The 20,659-nt window shown below is 39.5% G+C and overlaps 2 protein-coding genes across 3 annotated transcripts; both read left to right on the top strand.

Moving 5' to 3' along the window:
- The first annotated feature begins 4,199 nt into the window (after positions 1-4,199).
- Positions 4,200-14,877, top strand: abcb6a (ATP binding cassette subfamily B member 6 (LAN blood group) a). 2 transcript variants are annotated; one of them, XM_079263750.1, is made up of 20 exons: positions 4,200-4,410; positions 4,857-5,380; positions 6,043-6,183; positions 7,934-8,123; positions 8,297-8,389; positions 8,498-8,690; positions 9,515-9,636; positions 9,710-9,819; positions 9,958-10,023; positions 10,513-10,638; positions 10,750-10,826; positions 11,906-11,969; positions 12,062-12,147; positions 12,233-12,290; positions 12,377-12,481; positions 12,738-12,912; positions 12,998-13,110; positions 13,307-13,401; positions 13,499-13,567; positions 13,654-14,877. In XM_079263750.1, the coding sequence occupies exons 2-20, from the start codon at positions 4,865-4,867 to the stop codon at positions 13,811-13,813; spliced, it is 2,559 nt and encodes an 852-aa protein (XP_079119876.1). In that variant the 5' UTR covers positions 4,200-4,410; positions 4,857-4,864; the 3' UTR covers positions 13,814-14,877. The 2 variants fall into 2 exon arrangements, with proteins under 2 accessions (XP_079119876.1, XP_079119875.1); XM_079263749.1 differs by having other exon boundaries at positions 4,200-4,460.
- A 1,277-nt stretch (positions 14,878-16,154) lies between these two features.
- cnppd1 (cyclin Pas1/PHO80 domain containing 1) lies at positions 16,155-20,468 on the top strand. Its single transcript, XM_079263630.1, has 8 exons — positions 16,155-16,332; positions 16,775-16,877; positions 17,629-17,710; positions 17,814-17,934; positions 18,073-18,201; positions 18,326-18,387; positions 18,569-18,686; positions 18,829-20,468. Exons 1-8 carry the CDS (start codon positions 16,270-16,272, stop codon positions 19,471-19,473), a joined length of 1,323 nt encoding a protein of 440 aa, XP_079119756.1. The 5' UTR covers positions 16,155-16,269; the 3' UTR covers positions 19,474-20,468.
- The last annotated feature ends 191 nt before the right edge of the window (positions 20,469-20,659 follow it).

Below are 20,659 nucleotides of genomic sequence, written 5' to 3'. Positions count from 1 at the left end.
TTTCATAAACATCCAGAAGTCAATTTGAAACCAGCAAGTGTTTGTATCTGTGTTGCTGTTTCAAACATTTAAATGCAGACAATTTTCTCTTTGAACAAATATTGAAAGAGATGTTTCCTGTTCTACTTACAAATACCTTCTGTGTTCATTTTATGCTAACATTTCCAAAGTGGGGCTGTCAGGATTTGTGAAAAGAGCCATCATATACCTGCTCTTGCATTCATTTAAAAGGCAACAAGACTTCATTTACCCTAATGGCAAAGATATTTCAAAAGTAAGTGTTTGGCACCGAAGCAACTCCTGGAAAATGTTCCAAAATATGAAGTAAATTAATTAAATACGCATTCAATTTTTTTTTTTTTATTATTTAAGGTAGTAATCTAATTTGTGTCATTTTGTCTGTATACCCCTGCAGTGGCCTTGGAAATCAGGCAGTTAAGACATTTATTTTAGTTGCAGCAATAATATTACATGAATCCTTTAGGAATAATTTCCATTTACTTGGTCAATACACAGAATAATAAATAGACACAAGCTAAAAAGTAGAAAATTGTTGCAGTCAGCAACTTTTTGATGTCTGGAGCAATCTACCAGACTTGTCTGCTTTCATCATTAGTCGCTGCTGTCTTCTGATGGCTCATTTCCACGGTCAGTTACCTGAATTAAACAATTACAGCACACTTATAGCTGATGCAGCTGGTTGCTTCAGTGGTCAGTAGCTAATTAAGCAGCTTTTTTTTTTTCTTTCTTTCTTTTTATAGAAGTTATGCACGACTTACTTTCACAGCAGTCTGTGTGCACCATCGCTCGCAAGTCTATAGTTTCATTAATGTGAATTGAGATCCTGTTCAGCCATTTTTATTATTATTCCGCCAATCTTTGCCGCACTACTCCTCCTGCGCCGTTCAGGTCACTTCAATCATTCCCATCTCAAACCCTGCAGCTCCTTCGGGAGATGTGTGCTACGACTTCTGTCGTTTCAAATCTTTGTAGTTTTTGAGATATTTAGCGTTTTGTTAAAACATTCATTCAGCCTTGTGATTGGATGAAAGTCTTTCAAACCCACTGTGCATTGGACTTTGCACATGTTTTTGCAATTCCGCTAATTACACCCTGCTGGAAGTGGAAGAAAAAAAAGCCTTCCCATCCTAATTGGAAAAAATTTCAATGCTTTTTCCAAATTGCAACTAAGAGTACCAGTGGTGTAGAGAGTAAGTCAGTGTGCTTCAATACAATCCTGATGTGGTGCAGTTAAAAAAAAAAAAGTCACTTGTGCTTTTTTTTTCCAATTTCTTATCCTTATGCAATTTCATTTCAGTCAGTCAGCATAGTTCAATAAATGGGCATTCACAGTTGCTATTATTTCAATAATAGCTGTTTCTAGTTGGTTTTTACTACTTTTCCATGCACAGAATCTTCTGTCACATTATTTATAGCAGGTTATTTATATTGGTAACTACATCATCAGCTGCATGTGCATGTCATATGCTGGAAAATACAGGTTTGTGGTCTACCTGTCGGGTTACACGGGTCATCAGCTGGTGACCAACAGTCATGAATGTTTCACACCTTTAACATCAGTACATCTCCAGGTGGTGGAGGGACGGCAGAGATCTCTCCCTGAGAGTCCCTGCTGATGCCCCTGGTGTTGGGCCTCCAGTCCCTTTACGTCCTCCTCAGCCACATCCAGAAGCTGCCTTTTTCTGCCTCCTCTGCCAGGTTTGGCTTCCCAACACCCCATATGAATCCCATATAATGAAGCAGGCAGACATCTGAGGACCCAACGAAGCCCCTACACCCCACATCAATGGTGCATATAATGGCTTTCCAGCCAGTCTCCCTACTCTCTGCCACTAGATTGGTGTACTTAGCAGGCTTGCACTCATTAGCAGCCTAAAACCATCCTCCCACATGACAGTGAGTTGGTTTTGACCACATCAGGTCTGGCTGAAGCGACGTCTCTACAATCTTCCTGGGAAACTGGAGCTTTCTCCCCAGGTCGACCCACATAGTCCATTCACCACCTGGCGAGAGCATATATATAAATAGAAAGTAGTGTAGTTCAAGTCATGTCTAAGCAGAAACACAGTTTATAAGCTGAGAATGAAAATCAACCTCAACAGGTTACACTGTGCTGTACCATCCATCAGTTCGAACTGGATCTGGGTTGTAAATGTTGCTCCTTCCAATTCAATCAGTCATCACATTATCAATATACCTTGACACCAGTGATCCAGGGGCAACCATAAAAGCCCTGGATAGCCAATGTGGTCATGTTTGATGGATGATATGCTTTGGGTCAGTTTTTCTACTGCTTGCTCTTTGAATACATTTCTACCCTCCAGTCATGTTTAAATTCCTACTGTCTAATCTGCCCAGAGACCAAAAAACATCTTAATCACATTTATCAGTACACTGCATATGTGGCATATTAGAAATTGAGTACAAAAAGCACAATCTATTAACATTTTTCTGTTGATTATCAAAAGTAACAGAAGATAGAACCATGAAATCTTCTCTTATATATTTCTGTTTGTAACTATAGACAGACAAGTTATTTATCTGTGTTTGATAGGTTTCTTCAGATAAAGCAAACATCTCTGTTAGCTTTAACAGAGTAAATAACATCGTCCTTTCAAGACAACAAGGGAAAATGTTATCTGCGTTAGACAGAATGTAGAACGGCGAGTCACTGAAAACAGGTCTTAATAAAGCTGAGCAGGTAATCGCAGATGGAGAAAACGATAAGACTGAATCCAATTAATGGCACATTTAGGCTTTTAATGAGGCTGTATGTGGAGGTTCCCACATAAAAGAAAAAGACATGAGGTTTTAGATGGGCAGGCTGTTGAATCATGGAGGATAGAGAAGAGACTGACATGAGGTTCCTTTCTCCTCTCACAATAGATCCGGGAAGATGAAAAAGATTACCAGCTCTTTGTGCCCATTGTGAAGGCTCTAGATGCTAAGATTGACCACTTTTTCCAACCCAGTCTTCATCATGTGTGAGTGTATCTGTGGTGTGTGTATGTCCCACACTTTCATTCTTGTTTCATTTTCTTTGTTTTGAACGTCACATCAGAACAACATCTTTATCTCAGGCTTAGTTTTCCCTCACTGCTCACACTGACATCTTGGAGGTTATTTTTACCCCTTTGTATTGATCCCACATGACATTTCACCTCTAGCAGCCTGAACTGTGAGTATGAGGTAGAATGGATTCATACTTTCATGCTGCTTATGTACAATTCTGATCCTACAATCAGATTGTTGTGGCTGAAAGGACTCATCAGACCAAATCATCTGTCCCATTTTGGTGAGCTTATGTACATTTTGGTGTGGTCTTCCGCTGCTGTAGCCCATGTAGGTTGGATGTTCTGGCATTTTGGTGCAGGCAACTGTCATTCGATGGATATTTTTTTCATTTTTACACTGGTTTTGTTTTTAGTAAACCCTAGAGGCAGTTGAGTGTAAAAGTCCCAGTAGATCATCAGTTTCTCAATACTCAGACCAGCCTGTTTGGCACTAGCAACAATGTGACTTTCAAAGTCACTGAAAACTCCTTTCTTCCTCATTCTGATGCTCAAGTTCGAACTTCAGCAAGTCGTTTGACTGCGCGTACATACCTAAATGGATGGAGTGATAGCTGTCACTGAATGATATGTGTTAACAAACAAGTAAGCAATTGCACCTAATAAAGTGGCCAGTTTACCACTGACACTGCAGAGAAGATTCTGCAAATTGTTCAACCCACTTACTCTGCTGCAGATCCCATAAATGCAATTCGCTTACAAATTTAAACTATTAAATTAAATGAAATTAAGTGAAATAAAATTAAATTAAATTAAATTACTTTAATTTAAATTAAATTAAATTTTTAAAAAAAACTTTATTAATCCCAAAGGGAAATTCAGTAAAAAAAAAAAAAAAAAAAAAAAAAAAAAAAAAAGATAAAACAAATTAGGCAAATATACAGGTTTTACAAAGGTGGATTTTTTTTTTTTTTTTTTTTTTTTTTTTTTTTGTGGGAAACAGTGTTTTTACAAAGAAATAATATATTTTTTCCTATTTCTTTCATGTTCTCTCTTTCCATCTTAAAGCCCTTCGAAGTAGTCTCCCTTTCCTCCTCTAGGGGGCGCTGACGCTTACGCACGTTGCCAGGCTGTGTTGCGTAAGTGTAGATTGCCGAGTCATGGATTGCTGTTTTCTAACACAACGCGACAAGGGCAACCGGTTCCACAGCCACAGTATACACACTTGGCTGTAGCGATGACAGACAAGTAGACATGTAGTACCTGTACATTCAGCTGTTAATTTCATTACAAGCGGCGTGTTTTCGACAACAAACCGGCTTGCAGTGAATGGAAAGCGGAGTCTCGTCTTCGCTGGATTAACCTCTGTTGCGGAAAGGTGGAGTGTGTACATTGCTCAAAGTTAACAGCAACCTGTGTGTCTGACAGGTATGGTATTATTATAAATTAGCAGAAGGCGACTGGTTAATGTCTTTTTTTTTTTTTTTTGCTAAACTACGTGTTAATAACACTTTATTTGTCATGCCAGCTCTTAATTGCATGTGGACTAAAAACCGGTTTGCACTTTGACTTCTTGGTTTGTTAGAAGAACCCACTGTCACATATTTTGATTATGTTTGTCAGATTGGTATATTTACTGCAGAATAAGTCTTATATTTAACAGTCAAATTCAGTACATTGAGTCAGCCAGTCGTGGTTGTGTGATGCAAAAATGTGTCTTTCCCTCTTAAAGCTCTAGCTTGTTGTTTTCACACATTTCTGCTGCCTTTTTCTGCACTTTTCTTTACTTCTGCCATAGCTTTAAATGAATCATTTCTCCTCCAGTTGCAGTCATGGTGTTGATGAGGAGTTACTGTGAAGCGAATGCCTCCATCTCACACACCTGGGTGGATGAAGGCATCTCCCCCTGCTTCTACTTCACACTGGTCCCCACCATCCTTCTCACCATCTCCTTCTTCCTCGGCACCATCCACTGCATTTGCTACCAGAAGTATGGCACAACGATGGAACCCAAGTTCATCCCACGCTCGCGCCTCTACGGTTTCCAGCTGGCCGTTTCCATCCTCCTCATTCTCCAGTATGTTGGTGGGATGGTGTGGCAGGTTGCCAGTGGAGGAGAGCTTCCAGGTTATGTGGTGCTTTATGGCTGCTTTTCCACCATGGGGTGGGCCTGGGCTTTGGCCACGCTCAGGGTAGAGAGATGGAGGGTCCTGTTGATGGACCGGACACGAGGACACAGCACCGTCCTGCTGGTGTTCTGGGCCGTGGCTTTCTCGGCTGAAAACCTAGCCTTCATCTCCTGGTACAGCCCTCACTGGTGGTGGAGCCTGGAGAACACTCAGAAGCAGGTTGGGGAAGACTTACTTTCAAGCTATTGTGCAATTTGGACCAAATATTTTCACTGTAATCCTGTGGACTTCTTTGCCTTTACTATCTATTCAAGAACAAGGCTAGTCAACTTAATTTTAAGAGACATTATGAGTAGAAATCTTTCAGTCTAACTGGCCAAAGGTTATGTTGGTTTCTAAAGTGTATGTGTGTATTTTGAGCCACTCCTCTCCAAACTATGAAGCCAAAAGAAAATGTAAAAGATCCAGTATCCATCCAAAGAACACAGACGTGACTTGAAAGTTTTTGCTGAGTCATTGTACAGGCTTTGTTAGATGCTGCTAACCAATCAAAACATGAGGAAAATCTTTCCCCGCCCACCCTGAGTCAGCACAGAAAGCTCCACTTTGTATTTTCTCAGCTGTAAGCATGACTTTAAGATTTTTATGTCTTTTTAAGGAACTTTTGTGGTTATTTACCTGCCTCTTGAATAAACTATGTATTTTAAAACATATTAAGCACATTTTATCTAGTTTTCACTGAACTGAAACCCTCATTTTGACTATTATTATAATGCAAAACTAATGTGGGCATTATAGCAGCATCTCCTCACTGTTGCATGTTATTTAACTGTCATGTGGCTTCTGTGTTGATCTGTTGTTCATGCGTTTGGACCCCTCAGGTGCCATTTGCACTGTGGCTGATACGCTACAGCGGCACTGGACTGCTCTTCTTCATCGGTCTGAAGGCTCCAGGATTACCACGTAGACCTTACATGCTTCTGATAAATGAAGATGAGCGCGATGTGGAGAACAGTGGTCAGGTACTGATGCTATAATAGATGCTAAACCACCATCTCGTTATACTGAATTTAAAACAAAATAATAAAACACCTGGGTTGCTTTTATACTATTTAATGCTGTTTTAAAGGCAAAGTTATTTTTTGGAAGGTTTTCAGAAATGCAACAAAAAGTTAATTCTGTTTGATCAATTTCTTTGAAATTTTGTTATGATAGTAAAAAAAAAAAAAAAAAGCACAAGAGAAATCCTTTCCAACGAAATTCATTTTATTTTAAAATGATCAAATTTAGCATTTACTGAAAGCACTATACTTGTTTGTTTTATTAGATTTATAACAAACAGCATATCAATTAAGATAAGATGGTGATAAGGGTGCCAGGGTTGGGTATTTAAAAGAAAATCTACTAAAGCCTTTGACTTTCCAAGTGAAGATGGATCATAGTTCACTACATTGTGCTGAAGTCAGTGAATCATTGTTTGGTTTAAACATAAATGCATTTAATGAAAGTTGTAATGAACTTTTATCTCTTGGCATATGCAGGAAATCTGGGGAACTCTCAATACATAAAGGCCAAGAGTGGCACTGCATAAAAAAAACATTCAATTCATTTCAGCTTTATTTGTACAGCACCACTTCACAACAATGTTGTCACAGGGAACTTTACATACACATCATTTCGAGCCAATTCATACATAGCCTATGATAGAAAGCAACAGATTGCATCGAATCGAATCATGCCACCATACAGACAACATCGAGTAATTTAGCCTGAAAATCTGTTGGTCAGCTCGAAAGATGAGCTCCCGCATCAGTCCTGGTCCTCTAAGGCTTGTGTCCTGCAGGTTTAAGAAGTTTCCCTGCTGCAACACACCTGGTTCAGACTCACACTGTAGAACTGGATTTTGAGTTCTGCCCAATCTGCTAATTATCCACTGAGTAGAGTCAAGCATGTTGGAGGAGGGAAACCTTTAACCCTTTTATGTATAGTAGCGATATAGTGGACACCTATTTACAAGCTTTTTTTTCTTGCAAATTCATGAATTCATTCATGAATTTTTGTAAACAAACCACTTCAGTGGATGTTGGATGTCATCCAATTTCCACTCACTGGAGAATAAATAAATATATGATATAATCAAACATAATGTAATTACTCAACTTTGCCTTTGCAGTAAATAGGAAAAGAAAATGACGCAACTATATTTTATAGAAGATTTTCATAGTAGAATACATTAAAATAAATCATAAACATGATAAATTCTAAATATCACGAATTAACAAAAAGAGTGTCATTGCATATGTCTGTAGAGGTAAAATACTGTATTTAAAAACAATGTTGCATTGTTTTTTTTTATTAATTCATGCATGTAAGGGTTAAACCCTGCAGGACACCAGGAGTGAGGATCCCTAAGTTAAACCAGTTAAATCAGTTGGTTATCAGTGTCAGACATGACATCTGCGATGGTATGTGGGTGCGAACCATTCCCATGGCAAGGACGTGCATATTAGTGAAGATACCACTGATACAGAGGTAAATATAAGATACTGCCATCAAACTGAGGACTTCTCCTTGGAAGTTTCTGTGTAATTCAGCAGAAGAGTGACTGAACGTCTCTGCCTGCTTTCCGGATCTGTCTCACATGAACACGTGTGGAGCCTCGGCCCTTGGCCTGTCTTCCATTAGTTCTACGTTTTCCACTTTAAGCAGCGTTGTTGTTTTAAAGTTATAAACACAGCGGGATGTCATAATGTGTTTGTATCTGGATCACAGAGCCTGTTGGGAAGAACAGAGGAAAACCAGTCCACCTGGCAGGGTTTCAGGAAGAAAGTCCGACTGCTTGTTCCCTACATGTGGCCCCGGGGCAACATCACTCTCCAGCTACTGGTCCTCTTCTGTTTGGGACTACTGGGAGTTGAGAGGGCAATAAATGTCTTTGTACCCATTTACTACAAAAATATTGGTATGTGTTGTCGTCGTCGTCTCTTTCTGCGATGATGTAATTAATGTTACACAGCTGAGCCTCTTTCTAGAACAAGTTAGAACTCACGTCATTTCAGCCTGTCTGGATGCTTGAAAAGCCTCATAAAAAATATCTTTTTTTTTCCCCTTTATTTACCTGCGTCTCTCCCACAGTGAACGAACTGACTGGTGGCAGCAGCTGGCACACCCTGGCCAAGACGGTGTGCATGTATGTGTTCCTCAAGTTCCTGCAGGGAGGCGGGGCAGGTAAACCCTTCTTATTCATGTCCTGAACAGAAATATGTCGAAAGGCAAATACCTTGTTTTACTCCTTTAAAAAAAAAAAAAAAAAAAATGTCCATCCTTTCTTCCCAGGTGCCTCCGGGTTCGTCAGCAATATGCGCTCTTTCCTCTGGATCCGGGTTCAACAGTTCACCAATCGGGTGGTCCAGGTTCGCCTGTTTGCCCACTTGCACTCCCTCTCTCTGCGCTGGCATCTGGGTCGCAAAACCGGTGACGTGCTGCGAAGCATTGACCGTGGCACCAGCTCCATCAACAGCTTGCTCAGGTGGGACCAAGCGGCAACCTCCGGCGGTACAAAGTGAAGCCGATGCAGAAGTGCATAAAACTGCAGTTCCCCCTTCATCCACTAGGGGCTCCAAAACAGAGCGAATCCCCATAGACTCCCATGTTAAAAAGACCAACTTCACAGCAGAAATAAACATGTTTACAGCCTGGTTCAAAAATCCATTTTCGGTTTATAGGTCAGGTTTACCTTCATGACAACTGTGGGGGGAGTCAATTTTTTTCTAACTCGCCCGTTTTAAAGTAATTTAATCTCGAAGCTCGGGGCGTGTCCTTTTGATTGACAGGTACCCGATCTCCGGCTTCAAGTAAGAAGAACGTAGAACAACCGCGGTTTTTAGCCGGTTAACAACGCGACTTAGCTTTAGCTTTAGCCCGCTTACCTCTGTTAGCTAGTTAGCTCCCGTTATCTCGGGGTTAGCTCGGTTAGCTCTTAGCTACAGAAAGCTCAGAGTTCCCTCGATGTCAATCATCCACCATGATGCTCACAGCTGCCCTTTCAGCTCCACCTCTTTGTCCATATTTGTATTTTCCGGGCGAGACGACACACATGACGCTGCCAACATGGCGATGGTAGGAACCGCCCACCGAGCCTCAGTTCAGCTCTTCAGAAACCTGTGGTTGACGTCCATCTCTGTCCATCTCTTTATATACGGTCTATGGGTGGGACCCTGAAACTTTTGACTCAGATTTCAGTAAATGTGTATCGACTCCTGGGATTCGAGTTCGGACTCTAATGAACTATTTCCCAGTTTGTAAATGAAGATAAAATGGACTCAACCATCTTTTTTTTTTTTTTTTTTACAGCTACATTGTCTTCAGCATCTTTCCAACCATCGCTGATATTGTCATTTCCATCATCTACTTCATCACTAATTTCAACGCCTGGTTTGGCCTCATCATCTTCATCTGCATGGCCCTCTACCTCAGTAAGTGGTCCATACTCTGCTGGAATCTTCCCAAAAACTAGAAAGTGTCCTCACTGTTGTCAATGGCCCTCAGCTCTGACCATCATCATCACCGAATGGAGAACCAAGTACAGGCGAGACATGAATCAGCAGGACAACAACGCCAAGTCCAAAGCTGTGGACTCCTTGTTAAATTTTGAGACGGTACATTAAACATTTTGCCTTTTGGTTCATCAAGAAGTTACTTTAGATTTACAAGACAAAGTGAAGCAATATTCGGGGGCTTTAAAGGGCTTAAAGCACCATTCAAAGCTTGGAATATTTTTTCTCTTATTTTAAAAGGTGAAATACTACAACGCAGAGAACTATGAGGTCGGCCGTTTTGAAGATGCCATCTTGAAATATCAGGTAAGTCCGAGGTATTTATGTATGCACAGTTAAATATAAGAAAACTTCCAGGTAAAACTGGTTGTCTGACAGGATTCAGATCAAGCATGTTCAGAACTGTCAACGTAGACCGGTGTTTGGTTGTCGCTGTCGTCAAACCGAAGCCAGAAACATGCAGAGTTGGTTTCATCTGATAAATACGTTACTTAAACCCACAGCAGCATTAAGTTGAGAAAAAAAAATCATTATTTATGAAGTCAGTGGAGGTAAAAAGCTGTTCATAAGTTGGAGTAATGGTCGTCTAAATTGTATTTGAAGTCAGGAACAAGCAGCTTTTGTTTGGATTTACAAGAGTGTTATTGTTACCAACTGCATCCAAGGAGAAGTTGAGGAGATACCTTCAGCTTTTTATTCTCATTTAACTCTCATTTAATCAGTGAAAATATTGCATATCATGCCTATTAGTGCAGTCTTGAAGCGTGCTTTTAATGTTTGTTGTGTCTGTTTCAGGTTTCAGAGTGGAAAACTCAGGCATCTCTGGCATTCCTGAATCAAACTCAGAATATTATCATTGGATCTGGGCTGCTGGCCGGCTCTCTGCTCTGCGCATACTTCGTCACAGAAAGAAGGTTTCAGGTGCTCGTACACTGTTTATAGCTCAAAGTTAGATTGTAGTTATTGTTTTTTAACATTAAAATAAGCCTAACTTTACTGAGCATGACAATGAAAATGATCCTCTAATCTTAGGTTGGAGATTTTGTTCTGTTCGGCACATACATCATCCAGCTTTATACTCCTCTCAACTGGTTTGGAACTTACTACAGGTAAGAGGAGGCAAATACAGCTTTGTGTCTGATCATCTTAACCGTACGCCACTCAAGTGATTTAACTCTGTACATCTGCCTTAAAAGGAGAATTCGCTGTTTACTGTTTGCACAAAGATGCCTCAGAGGTGGTGGGGTGGCAGCAGTTTTCTGCAGCAGTGGGCTTCTAATAACACATAGCATTAAAATTTTAACTACCAAATGTTTCCACTGCAGGTATTAAAGCTCAAAAAAGGACAAAAAAAACAAAACATCAGAAGTTTATTTCTCAGCTCTGTGGGAAGGAGATCCGCTAGCTGAGTTTATATAGAATTAAAACTAAAAATTAAAGTGATACAACCCTGTCATGGAATCACATCAGAAATGTTGTTCTTTACATAAGTTATCATGTTAAAGTTTTGCTTCCACACAGAGGTTTGGACTAATTTCTCAAATAAGGTAATTTATTTATCATTCCTAATGGGAAACCTGGTTTACAGACAGGTCATCAGTAGAAAAAATGACTTGCCAATAAAATCAGTGAATATAAACCACTAAAAATAAACAAAACAGTTTTTGAGGTATTATTCTTAAGCAAAATATTCCTCACTAGGAAGTATAAAACTGAAAAAAAAATTAAAAATAAGATTTGTTCCATAAAACAACAAAAAAAGACATTTTACTTTAACATGCCACTGCACTGGGAACAAAAGGAGTTTATTTCACTTTGTGTGATTCTGTATCCACAGCCTGAGGAAATAGGAATAAATTCTTTGTCATCAGACCAAAACTTTTCTTTCCTTTATTGCAAACCACATAATTTTTAACACATGAAGTGATTTTTTTTGTTTTGAAAGTGAAAAATGTGTTACTCCGCGTAAATGTTGCAACAACGCCACCTGCTGCCATAATTGTGTTATTCTTTTACTTTTAAGATTTGAAATGTATGAACATTACAGGGAGTTGAAGCTCTATGTAGTCAGAAAAACAGCAAATCGAAGGTGATCTACTTCTTCCATTGGTCGAGTTGCTGCCTGTGTGTTTTGCCTGAGCTCTTTTGTTCTTTCTCAATGTCAGTTTTCTTCTTTTTGTTTCTGCAGAATGATCCAAAACTCTTTCATCGACATGGAAAGCATGTTCAAACTGTTTGAGGAAGAGGAAGAGGTACATTCGGGACTGAGAATTATTTGTTGCCATGGTTTCAGTGCTGATTTATGTGCCCTTTTTTAATGTTCTGTATGTGTCTCTTTATGCAGGTAAAAGATGAAGTAAATGCTGGGAATCTGCTGTATAAACTGGGCAAAGTGGAGTTTGAAAACGTCTACTTCAGCTACACAAATGGGTTTGTTTAAGTTTGATTTCATGGTTTAGTTGAAAACTTAGTCAGATGAATTCATTATTTACTGTTTTGTTTTGTTTTTTCTCAGCAAGGAGATTCTGCAAGATGTTTCCTTCACCGTTCTCCCAGGACAGACGGTTGCACTGGTATGTCAAATGTAAATCTCACCAGTGGTATTCCAGCTGTTCTCTGTTATGCTTTTATTATCATTGTTTTTCTTATTCTCCGCTAGGTGGGCCAGTCTGGGTCTGGGAAGAGCACCATCGTTCGGCTGCTCTTCCGTTTCTACAACGTTCAGGGAGGCTGCATTCGTATTGATGGCCAGGACATCTCTAAAGTAAGTGTTTGGCAGGAGGAATGCTACAAAATGTTTAACTAAATATGAGAATTCAAAATAATAATAAACCAACATGTTTGTTTGCAATAACGTGCTTCAATGGCAGCAAGTGTATAGATTTGCAGTAATCCTTATAAGGACATTTATGTTTACACTAACAGTATCACAGTGGTTTTTATAACATCCACATTAATTCACATGTCTGAAGTCATCAAGAGTCACAGAAACACTTTTTGCTGTATTTGTCTGTGTTCAGGTGAAGCAAACCTCTCTGCGGGCTCATATCGGCGTGGTTCCCCAGGACACCGTGCTTTTCAATGACACCATCAGAGAAAACATTCGCTACGGTCGCATCACTGCCAGTGACCAGGAGGTGGAGGAGGCTGCGGTAGCTGCAGACATCCACGATAAAATCATGGCCTTCCCTGAAGGTAACGCGTACGCCACTCCCTCTCTTATTTATAGGACGTATAACGTCACAACAAAAAACCTCATTTACATGTCTGGATCTGCTAGGTTATGACACACAGGTGGGAGAAAGGGGTCTGAAGCTGAGCGGGGGAGAGAAACAGAGGGTGGCCATCGCCAGAACTATCCTCAAAGCACCTCAGATCATCCTGCTAGACGAGGTACATGAATATGGACAGATTTGGAATATCATGCATCTTTTACAGACTCATTTCCTTCTTTTTTTTTTAATCCAGTTTTGTAGATTAAATTTCCTGAATCAGTTGCACAGATTCAGTACAGTAGACTGGTTTTCCAGAAAGATGAAACTATAAGGCTGCCGTCATTAGAAGTTTTGTTCATGGTGTGTTTCTGTAGGCGACGTCTGCACTGGACACTCAGACAGAGCGCAACATCCAGTCCTCCCTGGCTAAAGTCTGTGCCAATCGGACAACAGTTGTTGTAGCCCACAGGTAACAGATCCTCTTGCATTTTTTTTCCCCTCCTGATTTTTACTTTTGTCTTCGTTTCCACTGATAGGTACGTTTTGTTTTGTTTTAACCATAAAAGGTTGTCCACCATCATCGGAGCGGACCAGATTCTGGTTGTCAGCGACGGGCGTATTGCCGAGCGAGGACGGTAAGTGTGTCCTGTTGACCTGCTTTTCTGACAACGACATGCAGCCCCTCCCTTTACAGGATTTAACAACCATGTCTTTATCCAAGGCACGAGGAATTGCTGCTCAAAGGAGGCTTATACTCCGACATGTGGATGAAACAGCAACAGGCCCAGGACTCAGATTCCTCATCGGACACAGAAGCCAAAGATCGCAAGTCTGAGAAACTGCAGCCGCCATCGACCTCTTCAGCCCCCCATGGTCACTGAATGCATTTAGCTACATTTGTTATATTACCTTTTTTAGCAAGTAAATGCTTTATTTTAGTGACTGAATGCTGGTGAAAGTGAGGTAATGTTATTTGTTGTTAGGATTTTACAATGTGCAGGTCCAGGAGAGAAGAGAAGGGGCCTGATTTAAAAAAAAAAACTCCAGGCAGAAACACTAATTGTTTGAGCAAAAAGTTGAACATACTCATACAACAGAAAAGAGATGTTACATTTAAAAACGGCATTTTACCACAAAGAAATGTGATGGGTTTTAAATGCATTGCGCTTAAACTGAAACTACTATACATATAGTGGAGGCACTTCAGCCAGTTTATTTTTTATATTTGTTTTAACAATTAGCTTTGGCCAGGGTTTTTTTGTGTGTATGTTCTTTTTTTTTGTTTGTTTGTTTTGTTTTTGTTGTCGGTCAAAACAAAGCTGTTTTTGTTTGATTTTCTTTCCTGGTGCAGCTTTAAATAATTGTAAGGGATTTCAGTAGAAAAAAAATGTCTTTTTTTTTTTTTTTCTTCAATCAGTGCTGATAGTTCTGTTTCCCACTGAAGACTATATGAATAACAATAACTTTTTATCATGTCAGGGATTTTTGTGTTTATATTTTTGTTAGATTTAGCTGTTATTTTAAAGTGATACTGTTTTAAGTAGATGCATGAACATTTATACACACTCAATCATTAAGGAAAAGCCTTGAAGAACTGGTCGTGCCATCCTTTAAATTGTCAAGAACTTGCACTTCAGAAATCATACGTGTTTTTTTTATATAGGATTGTATGATTTATGTCATTCATTAGGAGACAAACCATACTGACTGACAGCATTTATTTAATTGACTATTACAATGGTCAGCACTCAGAAGTATCTGCTATTTAACTTAATCGTCCATGCAGGAAATATCCTCCTAGGTAATATGTAATAATTATACAATATAGTCATATTCTGCATATTTGCCTATCATTTGCTGTGTTTTGTCCACCTCACAGAGGGTGTTCCATCATTACACAACTGTAAATACGCAGTTTTGTCATGTAATTGCTGTGTACACAATAAAGGTCTTTCACGTTTCAGTCTGTTCAATCAGAATTGAAAGTTTTCCCGTGTATTACTTTAAGATTAAAACAATACATCTTTAAAAATAGTTTTAGTATAATGATGTAGTTTTATGCTTGTGTAACAGCACAGCGTGCGCCGTCTGCACTGTCCGTCTTGATAAGGAGGCAAACGGCTGGAGGTTTCTGACGTCACCAATGTTGCCAGGTCCGCGTATTATAGGCGACTTTGGGCTTGTTTTCAAAACACTGGTTGCTTATTTGGGCTTCATTTATTCCCAGTATGAACCATTCCTGAAGTATTTCTTACTTATACACATTTATGTGAAAAGTATCACAGAGTGGTTTATCTATTTCTTGGATCTGTCCTAAAAACCCATTTCCTTGGTAACCACGCTGCCCAAACAGGTGTTTAGCGTCCGATATCTGCTGCTGTTCCTCTCGCCACAAAACTGATGTGACATGTGATATCAGGCGCATTTTAACACAAAAAGTACGTTTTTACAACCTTTTAGTGCTTTAGCTGATTAACAAGTGAAACGAAGAGATGAAACGATGTTCACGCATGTTGCTGCTTCACTCCTCTGGTTATGCATTTGCATTTAGGATGCAGGCTAAAGGCCAATTAACGTGATTTATTCGTTAATTTATTACAGAAAGATTTATATGGAGAACGCTACAGTATCCAATTATGTTTATGAATTATTATAAATATTTGATGATGGTGCATTTCTGTCAAAATCAGTTGTTGCGTATGGCCATCCCTATATTTGACTTCAGAAATTGATCTTTTGCATGCCAAAAAAGAGATTACAGCTCATATGTTGCTTAATTTAACAAATATTTTACTTCACATGGATCCACCCCTATGCTCATAAGTTTACATACCCTGCAGAATTCATGATTACTTGGCCTTTTTTCACAGAAAAAGAATGATAACATGATGTTGATGAGACTTTTTTTTTTTTCTCTGAAGGCTGTCCATTGTTCTTGGTGGCTTCACCCATGAGTGAAGGAAGAGTTTTTGTGATAACTATATATGTTATCACATATATATATATATATATATATATATATATATATATATATATATATATATATATATATATATATATATATATATATATATATATATATATATATATATATATAAAGTTCAACATTAGTGCCAAAAAAGTTTTCTGAGGGGCCAGGTTGCTTCTTCTGGGCTTGTTTTCGTCTCGCTGGTTGCTTGTTTTTCTCACATGATCTGGCAACACTGGGCCTGGTTAGCCTGGCCCCGGTAAGGGCGTGTTTCAGCGGAGCTGCTTCACCCAAACAGGCGGGCGGGGTCCAGGCCAGGAAAAAAGTCTCTACCAAATACTGTAGATTAATGCTAAATTTACAGTAATCATGGAATTTGACGCGTTATTTAACGAAAATACGTTTCAATTTTCGGATTTCCAGGAGTTCACGGTACGTTTTTGAGCTAAAACCGCTAACTATAAAGCTAGCATACGCAAAGCGTATTAGCCAGCTTGCAACTTAAAGCTAACTTGACATCTAAAATAAAAACAAACAATATGTGGGTATTTAGTTACCTCTCTATGTAATACTGATTAAAGCGTTTACTTCGTTTTTAAACTCTTATTATTGCCATTAAAGTCAAATATCGCTAGTTTCTATGAGTAGTTAACTTGGTGAGGCTAACTCAGCAACCATGCATTAGCTAAAAGCTAATATTGTTGTTGTATAATATGTCTACCACATTAACTATCTAAGTGTTTAATCAGTTGTGCTGAACACTGGTTAGTTTGACGAACTTGTGGTATTTTTCAGGCCAATCTGTACCCTACTAGCCTTGTTCCGCAAACTAACCACAACTAAGCTAATGTTAGCATACTGTTGTTGTTTTCAGTTTCTTCCTGGACATGAAAAGTTGACTGAACGAGTGAGAAAGAGACTGTACTATGGCCTGGACAAAGATGTTTCCCTTGATGCCCTGTCTTGTCCTGTAACAGGTGAGTATGTAGAATATTTCAGTCCATGGTTGAGGAGTCTAAGTCTTGTAATTTTTTTGTCAGGACTTGCTCTAATGTGGTCCAGATGCCAAAGATTTCATACAATTAGCCTAATTTGCATTTTCACAAATTGAATAAAGGTTTCACAAATCATAAATGATGTTTTAATGACACTGTATATTATGTAGAATATTTCAGTCCTGGTTTGAAGAGTCTTAAGTGCTGTAGTATTTTGTCAGGACCTGGTCTAATGTGGTCCAGATGCCAAAAATGTCATAAAATGAGCCTAATTTGCATTTTCACAAATAGATTAAAAGTTTCACAAATTAGAAACTGCATTTTCTTGAATCTGCATAGTATGTAGAATATTTCAGTCCAGGTTTGAAGAGTCTAAGTGTTGTAATTTTTTTGTCAGGACCTGGTCTACTGTAGTCTAGTTTTCCAAAAATGTGGAATTGCCCTTTACACGTATTGCGAATCAGAAGCTGCGAATTGGAAGCTAACTTCAGCCTTGTTCCCAGCAGCTGGTTAATTTCATGTCATTAAGTGTGTTTATTTAAATTGTTATTCTTTAACAAAGTATTTTTCAGCCTTCCTAAGTTACTGAACCTAAATAAGTTTTACTTCAGATGTTAAATAATATATTGACGCATTTTGGTTCAACATTATTCATGCCATTCAGAAACGTGCCTGGAAAGCAGTCGTGTTATCACTTTTTAGCTTTAAAACAAATTATCCGCTTTGGTTTCAGATATCGCTGTCGAAATCTTCCAGAAGTCTGCCCCAAGCCCAATACGAAAGCTCCAGAAGAAATATGCTGCTCATGTTGCCAGGTTTGTACGATGTGAAGTACCTGTGATCTTAAATCAGTAACTCTTCCCGTCAGCTCTGTCAGTGTTGTTTCTAAAACAAGACTTTTTCCCTCCTCATTATCAGGGAGGCTTGCATCTCTCCATGTGCCATGATGCTGGCTTTGGTTTACATTGAAAGGCTCCGACATAGAAACCCCGAATACCTGCAAAAGATCTCTTCTTCTGACCTTTTCCTGATCTCGATGGTATGTGCTTGGGTCACATAGGTTATTCTATACATGTTGTTAATAGTATGTGTCTGACACTGATGGAAACTATACTTCTGTTTTTCAAGCTTTATCTTATACCAGTAGCTGACCCTTATATGTCTCAATTTGGTTTAGATGGTCGCCAGCAAGTACCTGTATGATGAAGGTGAGGAGGAAGAGGTGTTCAATGATGAATGGGGAGCAGCTGGGAAACTGGACGTCCAAACTGTCAATAACCTGGAGATGAATTTCTTGAACGCCATTGTGAGTGGCACTATGTGTATATGCCTGCATCTGTATCTTTGGATAAAAGTGTCTACTAAAGAATAGAAGGTTTGTTTTTTTTTTTCCAAGCTATTGGTTTAAAACATTGTGTTGTGTTCTTCAGGAGTGGAGCCTTTTCACAGAGCCAAATGACTTCTTCGACACATTAAGCCAGCTGGAAACCAGGTTTGTTATCAGCACGTTCTAACATGCTAAATATTCTGTTCTCAAATTACATTAATTTGATCTTTATATATATGTTTTATTTCTGATTTGATGTTGAAAAACTGCAGCATGTTGTGTTTACTCTTAATTGCTTTAGTGATGACGCATTTTTTTCCTCATTCTGCGCTGTGTGTGTGTGTAGCATCGCGGAACGGCAGGGAATGAAACGCGGCTGGTTTACCTACACTGACCTGTGTGTGCTGCTGGAGCAGTCTGCATGGAGTCAAGCCCTTACAGCCCTTTATCAGCACTTTACAAAGGTGAGTAACATTGTAAATTTCCCTTCAGGTGTGTTTACTATGTTTTCTGAATTTTACATCCCTCCGAAGGGGGGAAAAAAATAAAATAAGTGAAACAGGCATCGAGGGAAAAGTGATTTGACTTATTTAATTTTCTCTTCAGGTTTCTTGTATGCTGGGTCTGGTTTATCTAACCAGTATAGCTGGCCTCATTGCCACCAGTGCTGTCCTGCACCAGCTCAGTCTCTGCAGAAGCGGCCAGTCGCTGTTGTCTCAACCAAACGAAATCAGCTTCTCCCATCTCCAGACTTCCAACCTAAGTCCAGAAACCAGTGCTCCAGCCCGCCACCTCCCCTGTTGTGTCTTGGCGAACAAAAGTCTGAACCGTCAGGCCGGTGCACTTAAAATCGGCCAAAACCAAAGACAAAGTCCACCTTCAGTGTCTGCACAGCCATCTGTGATGTGTCTCTGGGGTTCCCTGCTTTCATCAGTGGGTCACATGCACCCTGAAAGGAAGGCTGAAGTAGAAGCCCCCCGATCCTGGTCTGCTGCCTCCTTCATCTGTCCTGGCTGTGACCCAACCTCCTCTCATGTTCAGTGTGAGCTTGGAAACACCACAGCAGTCTTGAGCCCGAGTCCTTTTGACAACCAACAACAGTTGTCCTGGCTGTCCTCCAGCCTCCTCGGAGCTGCAGAACCAAGTCTGGATTTCAAGTTGGGGGTTCTTCCTCCTGTTCAGCTTCACCCCTGCCACCCGAAATGCATGTTGCCTGCTGACAAAATCTATGCACTTCTAATGCCTGGCTAGAGACACCACAAGCTGTCAACCTGCAGTGATCCACTCTGGAGATTGAACCAGCATTATTTTCATGGCTCATCGGTTTTTCCAAGTCGTGTTTGTTTATTTGTGCAGATGTGGAACACAGGCGCGCTTTCCAGTAAGATTTCTGTTGACACAGCACAGGGTGAAGGTGTCTTTCTAGTTAAGTACAGCAGAGTCAAACGCAATCGTACATCTGACACTCCCCCTTTTTTTTCTGCTGCCGCCACCAAATATGGAGATATTTTAATGTTTTGTTTAGTAGTAACAAAAAAGTTTTGCTCTTTTAAAATTGATTTAAAGTTGAAATCTGTCAGGTGGGGATGAAGGGCCATTGTGATGAATGTCTTCTGAGTTGTTACATTGCAGCCATTATGTATAAGCTGCTGCTATTTGGCAAGTTGATGAATGTGTGTGAAGGTTGCACAGCATATCTATAAGTTGAGATGCTTAACAGTATCTTTTTTTTTCTTTAAATGATCTGACTCTGTGAGAAGAAGGGACTAAGTCCGTTTATTGGTCAGCCACGTTGCTGTGACAGCGTTAAAGCCAAATTAAAGTTTCTTCTTTTTGGTAAAATGGGTCTAAAGGATGAGCTACGTGGGTTTTTATACAGCTTATAGCAGGTTTTTGGTTTTGTGTATGACACGTTAAAAGGCTAACTGCAGTGTTCTTTGGTTTGATCTGGTTTTTGCACTTTCGGCTCTGTTGTCACCACTATGTCATTTTTATTTTACTGTTACTGCTTATTCTCTAAATCTTACAAACACCAGACAAAAATTAAATTAAGAAAAAAAAAAAAAACATTTTTATGTGCCCGTTTAAATGTGGACATTAACTGTTGTTATTGAACCTTTCGACAAACATAGGAGCGTTTGAATTTGATACACTTTGGAGCACAAAGACATATAATTTTGTACATGGTGTAAAATACAAATATGGTGAAAGAGTGTTAGAAAACCTAGAATTAATAAATGCTTTTCTTTGAACCACGTGGTCATTATTGGCTGAAACACTGCTGTTATAAACTTTTCACTTTATGCATTTAAACATCAGTGGAAGTCCAGAAAAGGATAACTACACAGACAAGAAGGTGGATTTCTTGTTTTGGTAGAACACAGAGTTCCTCCTCTTGAGTCTCTGCCAGCTACATTTACTCCTCCCCTCCTTCAAC

Source organism: Telmatherina bonti (assembly GCF_933228915.1).
Source record: "Telmatherina bonti genome assembly, chromosome: 24".
In the NCBI taxonomy this organism is placed as follows: Eukaryota; Metazoa; Chordata; class Actinopteri; order Atheriniformes; family Telmatherinidae; genus Telmatherina; species Telmatherina bonti.
This window is presented reverse-complemented; position numbering and strand designations above follow the sequence as displayed.

Bases quoted from the DNA above. Each gene is read 5' to 3' on its own strand.
- abcb6a (XM_079263750.1), top strand. From the start codon at position 4,865: ATGGTGTTGATGAGGAGTTACTGTGAAGCGAATGCCTCCATCTCACAC. The intron at 10,639-10,749 runs GTGCTCGTACAC...CTCTAATCTTAG, and splicing joins TCACAGAAAGAAGGTTTCAG to GTTGGAGATTTTGTTCTGTT. The intron at 13,568-13,653 runs GTAAGTGTGTCC...TCTTTATCCAAG, and splicing joins CGTATTGCCGAGCGAGGACG to GCACGAGGAATTGCTGCTCA.
- cnppd1 (XM_079263630.1), top strand. From the start codon at position 16,270: ATGGAATTTGACGCGTTATTTAACGAAAATACGTTTCAATTTTCGGAT. The intron at 17,935-18,072 runs GTATGTGCTTGG...AATTTGGTTTAG, and splicing joins ACCTTTTCCTGATCTCGATG to ATGGTCGCCAGCAAGTACCT. The intron at 18,388-18,568 runs GTTTGTTATCAG...GTGTGTGTGTAG, and splicing joins TTAAGCCAGCTGGAAACCAG to CATCGCGGAACGGCAGGGAA.